This window comes from Phaethon aethereus, assembly GCF_964289735.1.
Source record: "Phaethon aethereus genome assembly, chromosome: 15".
NCBI classification, from domain to species: domain Eukaryota; kingdom Metazoa; phylum Chordata; class Aves; order Phaethontiformes; family Phaethontidae; genus Phaethon; species Phaethon aethereus.
In genome coordinates, this window is record NC_138591.1 from 9083622 (window position 1) to 9095839 (window position 12218).

General features: G+C 38.9%; 1 protein-coding gene across 1 annotated transcript; it reads right to left on the reverse strand.

Moving 5' to 3' along the window:
- Nucleotides 1–383: 383 nt before the first annotated feature.
- Nucleotides 384–8073, reverse strand: LOC309410388 (acyl-coenzyme A synthetase ACSM3, mitochondrial-like; the record flags this gene model as incomplete). Its single annotated transcript, XM_082006770.1, is given in 10 exon segments — nucleotides 384–583; nucleotides 1207–1276; nucleotides 2177–2292; nucleotides 3253–3333; nucleotides 4080–4203; nucleotides 5606–5678; nucleotides 6103–6242; nucleotides 7104–7171; nucleotides 7174–7307; nucleotides 8016–8073. Coding segments are annotated over 10 exon segments (951 nt in total). The 3' UTR covers nucleotides 384–496.
- Between the last annotated feature and the right edge of the window lie 4145 nt (nucleotides 8074–12218).

Genomic DNA, 12218 nt, shown 5'->3' on the forward strand with positions numbered 1-12218 from the left:
TGTCTTTCTCCTTCCATTCAGAAAGAATTTGGGAATGTTACAGTGATAGTTTTCGAAGAAAGAATATCAGTTTTTGAAGAAAGAATATAACTTCACTGCTGATACCCACTAAAGGATAAAGATTATTTTTATTAATTTCTCATTTATTTGTAATTATCAAAGTGTTGCAGTTACACTTTTTTTTTCCCCAGGAAGCTGTTTACACTAGTTCCCATAAAAAAATTAAACCTTGTAAACTCCCAGATCTCTCCCTTCTCTCTCTCATTCCACATTCTTAATTACTTGCACATTCTCCCTTCTGAAAACTTGTAGGTCTATGGCAAAAGTAGTTCTAACAGTACACATCCTCAAGATATATGAGTGCTGTCTCCTTTTTTTTTTTCCACTGCTTGTTTTTCCATATGCTCTCCTAGTGCTCTGGGTCATGACCACATCCCAAGTGTGATGTGCTATGGCTGGAACGGATGATGGGAATTTTCTCTCCTCAGTTTCCTGATCATGTTATTCCCCACTCTTTGTTCCTTAGAACTTTTCTCTGGATTTTCCCAGTAACTGTCTTTGGCAGATCCTGAACAAACTCCACTTGAAAGGCAAAAATGCTCACTTTTAGCCAAATACATTATGATTAATCTCCCAGGTGCAAGGAAAGCTACACTTTTATTGCTGGCTTAAAAAATGGGAAACTGCACAGCTTAGGGCTGGAACGGTGAAATTCCTTACCACACACCTTAAAACTGACTTGCAAGGGACAAGTACCACAATCCTGAAGAGATTAGTGCGTCCACTGTCAAGACAGGGAGGAACTGGTGTCTTTCCAGGTTGTAAGGGATGGATTCCAAGCCCTCTGATGCCAGCAGGAATTTCTCCTTTGCTTTGGCTGAGAGTCTGAACAGAGCTCAAGTGAAGAATTGATAAAAGCTGAGCACTTTGTCCATTTGAGTCGCTGTGAACACCATAGCATTTCATGAAAGAAAGACTGGACCCTGATAAAGGTAAGTTACATTACCGTTTCCCCCCTTTGGGTGCTTTCTAGCACATACAGTGAACCCAAGGCTACAGCTGCAACAGACCCTGTAATTTAGTCTTATTTTAGTTAACTATGGTCGGAGTGGTTGTCAGAATGCAGTTGAAAAAAAGCTGAAGCAGGACAAAAACTGTTTAATTTTTTATACAATTAGAAGAACTGTCTTTTTGTGGTGTAGTTACCTTCCTCGGATGCTTGTAAGGTGCGGTCACCATCTTGACATGTTGCTGAATTGTGATACAAAAGCAGGAACTAAAACAATGAAGGTTTTGACCACCTGTGCCACAAAAGTTAAGGGACTCCATTAACTTCCCAGACATGGGAATAAAGGGATACATTTTGTTGCCAAAACTCAGTATCAAAATTCAGAAATGCAAAAATTTGATATTTTTAACTTCCCTTTTCATTGGCTGTTTATTACGGAATGCAATGTTATGAAGCACATATTCTGCAGCATAGGATTTTTTGCCATTTTTCCACTTTCTTTCCTTCTTAATTTTATACACTACTAAACTTTCAAAAAGTAGTAGCACAGAAAAAAAAGACAGCTGCAAATCTCATACCAAGGCTCAAGGAAATATGGCGAAGTTGAAAAATATAAAAAGAAAAATTAAACACTCTGGATATCATTGCCACCACGTGCTTACTGACAAAAAGAGAAATAATCCAAATTCCATTTCTTAGACAGAAAGATGCCACAATAAATCTGAAAAGCCAAACTTTTTTCCCACATCAAACTCTGCAAACAGGGAAATAATTCTGAGATTCCAAGGTCAAGGTATGGGTTTAAAATTTTTTCAACCCATTTTAATTTTAAGAATCTGCAATATATTTAATTCCAAGGAAGCCTAGTACATATAGGGAACCTGATCCTTAGAATAAAGTGCATTTTTTTCCTATATTTTTCCTTTCTTTCTTTTTACCTTCCCTCAAATTGGATCAGGACTGCTGACAACAGCTGATTCTGAGATTGCGGAGTGTTGTATTAATGCACTTTGGACTTCAAATGTGCCAATACAATACCTAGGAGAAAATGCAGATATGACAGCCGTAGCAAGCTAGCCATTCAATTGGTCTTTCCAGATTGAATTTTGTGATAAAGCAGAGCATCATTAACAGGTAACTGAGCAAATCTAAAAGCAACTGACTTACCCAGAAGAATGAATTATATCATCAGCTCTTCCAACAAACCAGTCATATCCTTCTTCATCCATAAACCCTCTGTTCCCAGTGACAAAGATTTCCACACACAGAGGCAGCCGTTTTCTCTGGTTTATCATGACAAAAATCAAACATTTCAAAAAATTTATCCAATTGTTAGTGAAATGTAGTAATGCATTTACCTTGCAGTGGTGCTAATAATGATCAAGACAATTTTTAAGTTGTTCTCAAAATGAGTATGTTCAATACTCTTTTATGTCTTCAATTAAAAAAAAAAAAACAGAGCCACATTAATTAGCAGTTTTGCGGTGGAAATATGTGAGAGGTGGAAAAGAGCATTTGTGTATATATGGATTCATGCTCTAGGGAAAAAAGAGTGTGCTCTATCAAAATGCCCATCCATTCAGCAAATTGCTAAAATGTAGAACTCAGTCTCTTTAGAGAAATGACTTATCATTGTAGGGGGTTACCACAATAACCTCCTGTCAACGGAAACTTTTCCCCTAACTTTCAAGACCAAAACCCAACTGGGGTGAACTACAGGAAAAACTTCATTATCTACATTTGATCTATCAGGTCTAGATTATACAGGAAAAAACCTTGACAACAGAAGACATAATGAAAAATTGAATAGTACTGAACCAAAAGAAGTTTTTTATCACAGAATCAGCAATCACTTTGTGCAAGTTGTTGTTTGAGGATGCTAAAATATCAAAAGATTATGGTGGTTCAGAAGGGGATTGAACACATAGATAGGTTCCCTAAAGCTTATTCAACATGATAGTTCAAATGCAATGGAGAGTATCTTTTTATTTTCCTGATTCTAGTGTTTTCTTAAGTATGTGCTACAACTCGACACCACAACAGACTGATTACTAGCTTAGATGGACCTTTGACCTGAACCAAAATGGCCATTCTTCTGACGTGTTTTTTTAAGACTGTTCTGCTTTCAGTGGGTAGAGCATTCCCATTCAAATCTTATGTTAGATTAGCGTTGCCACTTCCACAAAGCCATATGATCATCTACACTTGAGGGTGCTGAGCTCAGATGAGACATATCAACATACCTGTACATCACATAGGGGAAAGCTTTTCCCTGAAGAGCCAGGTTTAATTTCCATTCTTTGCATATTAGCACATATTGTCACCTGCATAATAGATTTTTTTTTTTAATTTGCGCAACATCTTGTATACTTAATCATTGTTTGCATTAGGCACGACACCTCTTCATAACTTTGTCGTGACAAGGGCTGAATCAGGACTAAAGCACTGTGGTTCTCCAGCACATCAGAGAGGTGCTAAGAGGCATTTCAGGTCAGACAAGTGGAATGAGGTTTCTTGTGCTCAGTCTGAGCCAGTGGGTTCTTCTGCACACACTTGAATTTGCAAGACAGCAGATGTGAAATTACAGATCTTATTTCAGTAACAGGACAATTAATTTGGAACCTATCAAGTGTAAGAGGAGAGAATGCCTGAAATCTGACTCTTAATAGCTTCGTTAACGTTCACTTAGAGAGGAGTCTGGGATGTGAACGGATTTAATATTTTTCATTAAAACCTTGGACAGTCTAAATTGATACCCAGAACAAATTATAGTTTTAGTTTTGCCTTTTAAGTAAAGATGATGAAGGGATCTACTACAAGTTATTTGATCTGAGCTAATCTCTGGCATAGTTTTTGCAGGGAGCTGAACTCTGTAGTCATAGTATTTCCTATAAACTTTAAAATATGCAGCCAGTTGATCTTGGAACTATATAATCATAATTATATATAGTCTCTTTTTAAAAAGTTCATTTAAATGATTCTCACCTTTTCCATTGATTTATCAAGCACATTGTGCCTCTGGTATTGTTACCTTTGAAAGGACACACTGCAAGAATAAATGCAAACATACTGTTTCAGTCTGGCCGTAACAGTCATAGATATCCAACCCTGTTTGGATTTTCCACTTCGCCATCACTTCAGGATTGAGTGGTTCCCCTATAGATACACAGTGTTTCAAACTTGTGAACTTGTAGCTTGAGAGGAATAGCAAGTGAAATAATTTTCTTAACTTCTGAAAAGAGCAGTGAATGGTCTTAACTGAGCAGTCTCCCTCAACTTTCAAAGTAAGTATGCCTAAAACTTCATAAGCTACTTTGGAAATTACAATATAATCATCCTGTTAAAACAGTCCTGGATTGGACTCCTAGCTTGCTTGGGTTACCACTGAGGATAATGTGGTTTATCTCTGTGTCACTGGAAGTAGGTTTTTTTGCTGGAAGAAGAGTGAGCAAAGGCATTTTCTTGGAAGAGATGACAAAAAAGGAGAAATCTGAACAAGCACATCAGAAGTTCATGGAAAGCTCAGTTATGTGCCCACATCCAAGCTAAAATAAGACACTGAGAATTTTCTACAGCAAATGGAAAGCTAAATAGGAGCACAGAACCTGAACTCTCTGATAAACCAGGGTTGGCTTTCATCAGGATGAAAGACCTGATAGGCATTCTGGCAACTCATTGAAAACTCAGGGTAACAGGGCCCTGATTAAGGTCCATGCCACACTCTGATTACTGGCCCATGTTCACCCTGAGCCCAAAGTAGCTGGAAATCCATACCTGAAGTGAACTTTAAGCTAAGTATGGGTCAAGACAGCAGTTATCCTGAGTTCTTTTTACCCTGCATCTTTCACTACATCTTCTCTACACTGTAGCCATGTCATATGGCCTAACCAGGAAGGAAAACCTTTGCTTCTTTAGCTTAACTGGGCATCAAAGGAAGGGATGACTGCTTGAGATGTGGGAAGTATTATCCCTGCTGCTACAGAGCAGTGGATACCTATGCACTGGAGCCCAGCTTGTTTGCTTCATTTATGCAAAATGGAAATAAAACTCACAGTATAAAATGTTACACTTACCTCTGCAATAATGGCTGGTTTAAACTGTGGCATATTGTGCACAAAGACACATGATCCACAGATCCATGGTGCAAAAACACTGCTCCAAGCTGACTTTACCCAGCTAGTTCAGAGCTATTCCACATTATATCTGAAGAAGTCAAGTTCCTCTAATACCTGATGATAAAAGAGAGATGAAAAAAAAAATGCTTCATATAGTGTGAGAGACTCGGGCACAGGCCATAGCATAATTAAAGGAAAGGGGAGGAGGCTTCCATTAGAAGATGCGGTGCCAGCAAGTGGGGCTCTTTAGAAAGTCTGTAAGAGTTGAAGAGAGTCTTAAACATTCTCTTACTTCCCTTCATTCCCTCCTGTTTAATAACATCTCCAGCGTTTGCTTTTCTGAATAGTGCAAAACATCCTTGGCTTGAGTTGCAGTATCTGGATCTAGATCAAAAAAACAGATCATTTCAAGTAGGCTTTCCCCACCTTGTGGATTAGAGACATCAGCTAAATCACAGCTTATTTCTCTACTTCTACAGACTCTGTACCACCAAGTTCCAACTCAGAATGCCTTAGGAAATGTATTCTTTGATTTTCATTCAAATTTCTCACTCCTTGGGAAACATAAATAAAAGAAAGATGATCAATGAAAGTAAATCAGTGCCAAGCCACAGATTCAAACTGGGCTGTAGCTTCTAAGGTATAATGCTATGGTCCAAGGTTGCTTTGGTTCTCAAGGAAGGTTTACATAATAAAGCACTTGACTTTTCTGGTTTTGCTATAAGCACGCTACTATTTTTACTGCTACTCCGCAGTCAGCCCTCTGAGCAACAGGACACTGTGTTTGATGATCTCAACTGGGTCTCCAAGAAGCTTTTAATGAGGGTTTCACCATGAAACCGGAAAGGTGAGGAAGAAGCAAGATCCTACACTCATGAAATGCCTACATTTACTGGAGTTTTCATGCTCATATTTTCAATTTAATTGTGACCATGTCACTTAATTGAGACACTAGGAGAAACTGCAACGTATACATACCACTGGTTGCAAATCTGATGCCATAACTGCGGTGGGACTGTGCCACCATTTTTGGAGAGCCTGTACTTCCCCTAGTAAAATAGATCACCATTGGGTCTTGACTCCTTGTCTTGACACATTTATGGTCATCAGATGTCACCCTTCAGAAGAAACAGTATGTATGACAGCTACTACATGTAGTTTTTCACAAAGGAAGCAGTACTTTTTTAAAGTTTATGAGACAAACAGGAAAATGGCCCAAAACTATCTGATCTCACTAAATAAACCTTGCATTACATACCACACAAGAGTTATCAAGCACATTTTGCTCACAAGTGCACTCTGTATGCCATAACTTTCAAGATGTGAGCAACTACAGCATATTCCAGTGACTTCGCCTACAACTATTTTGCAAGGGCACTCAAGGTGCTTGTTATGGAACAGCAGGTAGATGCAAAAGCAACTTCTGCCTCAACACATACCGTCTCCCAGTCTGAAGTCAGTGGGGGACATATTCAGGCTATAATGCCAGGTAAGGCAGTCTTAGACATGTATTATACCATTTATGTTCCAGAGACTGATGAACAATTCAGACTGTCTGGGCTACCAAGATAGTCAAGGGAAGAAATAACTGATGTCATGTTAGCTGAGCACCGAGAGCTGGCAATGGGTATCTTCTCATTGAATTCAAGAGGCATTAGGCTGGGCTTTAGAAGAAAAGCACAAAACAACTGCAAGATTAGTACTCTGTGTGCTTGTCTTGTGATAACAGTAGAATCAGAAAGCTTTTAAAAGCTGGCAGGCTGCTGAGTAAGGAGAAGCTGAAAAACCCGAATACAGCTCCCAAAAATTGTGTTGGCAGCATTTGTACTTAGTGCAGCGATTACAGTGAGTTGGCAGACGGATGCAAACATGTAACTCATTTGTATTTTAGAAATTAATCCCCAAACTCAGTAATGTCACCTGACTGATACAGCTTCCTTCACCTCACAGGGATGATGGTAAAACAGCTGGATACTCACAAAACAAGTTCTTTGAGGTTCAGCCACCCATCTCTGCTCCCTTTGGTTACTATCAGTTTGCTTTTCAGAAACTAGTGGTCAGGCATGATTCCACTGCAGGTGCCAGTGTATCATTGGTAACGATGCATTTGGCCTTCGAAGCCTGAAGTCTGTATAAGATGTCTTTGGCAGTTAATTGGGATGTTCCTGGAATAAAGACAATTGCTGGAAAAAGGCAATAAGCAATTTAGAAAATTGACCATTTCTCTTTATTATGTCCACAGGACATGACCCCAGCCATAGAAAAGCTGAGCTACTTGCCAAAAACTTATTCTCTGAGAAACTGGAGTCAAGTATAACTCATGTTTGAAGGCTGAGCTTGGGTGAATTTGTGGCCTAGGAAAGACCAGCGACCATTTGCCGTCGAAAGACTTCCAAATCCTGCAACACTGATGTTGAGTTTTGTGTCATCCATATTAAAGGTATCTAGATCATGAGTAAGATCTAGATTTAGAGTGTTTTTGAGCACTTCCTTCATGATTTGTTAACTCAGGAAGGAAGTGTTGAGATTATCATCCCCTTAATTAAATATATGGATAAGGCCAGCATTTGGATTACATTTACATCTGGAATAAAGCCATTATTCATTTCAATAGGGAATTAATACCTCTGATATGGGATAAATAGACTGGGGTCAGGCAGTTTATATACATTGCTCAGTCAACGTATCCTTCAAGCTTGGATTCATTTTGTAATGTGAAGAAACGTAACTTTGGATACTGAGTACAATGTGACTGAAATCACATTTTCAGGAGGCAGGGGGTGAGGGAGAGAATCAATTTAGTGCAGTTCTATACCTCCTTTCTCCAATGATTTCAATATACTTGAGTTACAGACTGATTTCAGTCTTCTTGCACCTTCAGAGGTGTCTACCGAATTTTACAGTTGGGAAACTGAGGCACTGAGATACTGAATGATATTTCCACGTCATAGTCCAGAAAATCCTGGGTACAATACAATTGGATTCCCTAGAGACTTAGCCCCATTTACAAACTGCAAGAATCACAGAGCTTAAAAGTGGCACAAAAGTACTTGATCACATCCCTGTTGATGCTGAATTGTTCCATCATGGATGTTTAGCTGCCTAAAAATGCGATGCATCAAATTTCTCCTAAGAGTTTGCAAAACTGTAAGAGCAGAGCAAAAAAAAAAAATTATACTGAATTACTAACCAGTCTAGTCATATAACTTGCTGCATTAAAACTGTCCACACTGACAATGCATCTGGTCAAATATGGCCTTAGATTGTAACCATTCAATCCTCACTAGCGTCAACTGAGGATGCTGTTTAACTAGACTATGTCTGTTTAGGACCTAGTACAATGTCACTTTGGTTCCCGCATGGGTGCTGCCAATTCTCCTTCTATGCAAAAGCTGAATTGTACAGGGGACAGCAGCATACTCCTGCTTACTTTTTTCCAAATTAATTTAGCATGTTTTTTCATATCCTCTATTTATTTTCTTTCTGCATCCAAGAGATCAGAAAGTTTACTCACCTATTCACATACAGGCTACATTCAATAGCCTTCATTCAGGAACATGAGGCAGAACTGCTACAACTATCTCCTCTCTGCAAACCACATGCCTCAGGAAAGTATATTAGCTGCTTTCTTAGACAGAAATCGCAACTCTTCAAAGCTCCACTTCACCTCCTCTCCCTCATCATTTACCTACCAAAAAGCTGGATTTACTGGTTGTCTTTCATCCTAAAAGGCAAACAGAAGATATTAAAAATCAGATGACAAACCTTAAAAGGTTTCATTTTAATCCAAAATAACTCCAGACCAAGCAAATATAATCCCTGGCAACTAGAAAATAAAATAGTGCATTCCACACTGCAGTTAATATTATCCAGTATCCATCAGGAAAATTGATTTGTATCATCTGAGAGTTGTTCCAATGTCTACGAAGTAAAAGAAAAATACTACCTTTTCCAGTTGTGACCACTCATTTAAGACATCACTTGCAAAGTTGAAATATTCTGGCACTTCCTTTTTACACTGGTTTTAAAAGTCATAATATGAAATAATCTCAGATGTAAGAAGCCTGTTGCATCCATAGAATAATCTGCAAGGTGACCTGAGAATCTGCAAACACCGAAGACTCCATGATTTAATAAATGTTCTCATGATAAATGATCTTTTATCAGGCAGTGGGGAAAAAAAATCAGATGCACACCTACAGGAATCAGTCATCTAAAGTGAAAGAAAACACCTTTAAAAACAGATATTGGACACTCTCTGTGATGTTGGATAAAGGAATGCAAACCAGCTTCAATAAATAGGTTGTTTGCATGTCCTCGGTTTTCCCCATTATTTTATGTGATTCTTAAAATAAGTTCCTTCTTTTCTGGCAAAGAGATTGTGCACTGTCTTTTCATTATAATCTTTGTCCTCTACTTTGTCAGCTGATGAATGAATCTCATCTCTCACCTCTAAACTTTTACTTGTCAGTCCTTTTCTAAATATCTATCTCTTGATACCTGTAAATTTTATATTTTACTTTGCATGCTTACATAAATAAAACGCCACTACTTAGAAGGTGTTTTGAGAACACTTTATCACCTTGATTTAAAATGGTCCCTACAATTATGCTATGTCTTAAATACACACTAGATGGCGATTCACACTGAACTTACGCACCAATAAAACTGATGAATCTCTGATTTATTTCCTTGTGAGTTCTATTTTCATTAAGGGCACGGAATACACACAAAATAAACACTAGGCAAGCAAAGGTGAAACACCAAAGTCTTCTGTTTGCTTTGCAGTTCAGCTGAAGCACAGAACTTTGAAAAAGATATGCATAAAACAAACTTGCAAAGAAAATTCCAGGACTTCTAGTCTTTCCTACACAACATATAGGTAGATGTGGAAGAGACAGAATGGATGATACTGTAGTTATTTAAAGCCCAGCCTTGGAAGTCAAGAAAACCAGATCTTTACTCATAGATGCAGAATCTTCTGATAAACTTGTTCTGAGTGTAATCAAGTCCTTAAGAATCTACCCACCACATTAAATCTAAGGGAATCTTCCCTCAATTCAAGGGAGCCAGCTTTGCCTTTAAATCTTTCTGTGTCACAACCTTCTCCTTATTTAATAGCCAACAGTACATACTTATCTCACAGGGATGCTATGCAGTTATTTATACCTTTGCATTATGTATTGCAAGCGTAGATGCAGTGACAGCTTAAAGTGTTCAATGCCAATAAATAACAGTAACTGACATCACTCTAAAATCACTGTATTTGTGAGGTAAAACTGAGAAATGCAAACAGAAGGTGCTCACATGTGAGGCATCTGTCAATGGTTCTTGACCACACAACAATTTCCAGGGTGAGTCCTAACAAAGCAAAAGGCCCAAGAATTGTACTTATCCCGCATCCAACATTCCCTGCTGACTGGCCTGTGACTTCTGCAGAAGGCAGGTTTTCCGTAGCTCTCAAACTGTAAAGCACAAAATGAAAAAGCCAGAACTAGTTAGCACCGATGAAGAAATGGGCAGAAATGTGACCTAATCTGCGGTATGCCTAGGTGAAAACACTGTACTCCAGCTTCAATTTTCTTTCAGTTCTGCTAAATCCCATTCCTTTCCTCACTGCAAATCTGTCCTGGCAGGACTGACTGCTGTATGATCCTCCTCTTACTCCAGTTTCCTTCCAGGACATAGAGGTTAGAAGCCCATTTCAAAATGGTGCCTATTCCCTGGTAGGAGGTTTGCAGGAGGAATTGACTCCAGCAGGAGTTGACTGCTATTTGTTTCAGTGGCACACAGGGGAAAACCAGCTCTCTAAGCAAATGGTTTTGTCATCCTACCTGTGCTCTGGAAGCCTTAGGCCCTGTTCTGAGCTTACAACACAGACTGCTCAGATCAAACAGGCCTTGTTAGAGTTTCTGTTCTTCTGAAAGATGCTTTTTACTCTCCCAAGATGTTACTTGAAAGACAGCTTTGGAAAAGAACATGTTATGAAGAGAAAAAGACCACAAAGTCAAACAGGAGACTCTTATCTTTCTGTTTTTTTCTTTTTTCATTAGTACCCGATTGCTGCATCCGTATTCACGTGTGATCTTATCTTGCAAGCAGCCTAAATACACAGCTCCCTCTGATTTCATTAGGCACCCTGTACGAGTGCTAACAGGACACGACTCAAGGTGCATTACAACACAAAGCCTTTGAGAAAGATAGGAAAGAGTTCACTTGAGACCCAGCCCCACTCACACCAGGAATGAAAACAACCTAAATTGAAGCAATCTGCCACCCGAGATCCTTCACCTCCAAGAAAATGGAGGCTACCACTTCAACCACCATTACAAACACTGCTTTCTGTTAGCAGTACCCTCCTAATACCAGATTTTTCATCCTTTAGTGTAAGGGCATGACAGATCGAAGCAGCACTTACTGCTCCTTAAAAGGAAGAGTCATTATTGGAGGCAATTTCTTTAACTGTTAGTTTGGCTCAACTAATTCGGACCCACCTGCCCTCAAGTCAGCTCTGTCCTTGCCTGTGCCAATGAAACAACCACCAAAAGACCTGATCACCTCTAGACCGACTACAGCTTTGGGTGTGCAGTTCACAGATTTCAGCACAGTTTAAGGGTCAAAGATGTTTCTACTACAATTACAGACTGGCAGATATTTACAGAAAGAAAACCCCATATCTTAGTAAATGGCACCTTCTTAATATTTTTGTATGATATATCTTAACATGTTCTGAAAAGACTAGCTAGGGATGCCTCATAGGATAGCTATCACCTGTGTCTGTGAGCTAAGGATGAAATAGTACATTTAGTACAGCTATTAGCTACGTGAAATTGTGCTACCACTGAAAACCAGTGGCAAAATCTTCTGGTTTAACCCACAAAGTAGTATCTTACTTAAGCTACAACTTGGTTCTTAAGCAGAGATGGGAGCCTCACAGGCAAGGCACTGAAGAAACACAGACATTAAAATTACATATGCAAGGCAATGTTTTTCCCTGACTTCAGCATACTCTGAATCAGATCCATAATAAGTATGTCTGTAAGTGCTACAGACAACCAAAAATTAAGCAGAGGAGCAGGCCTCAAATACTTTCC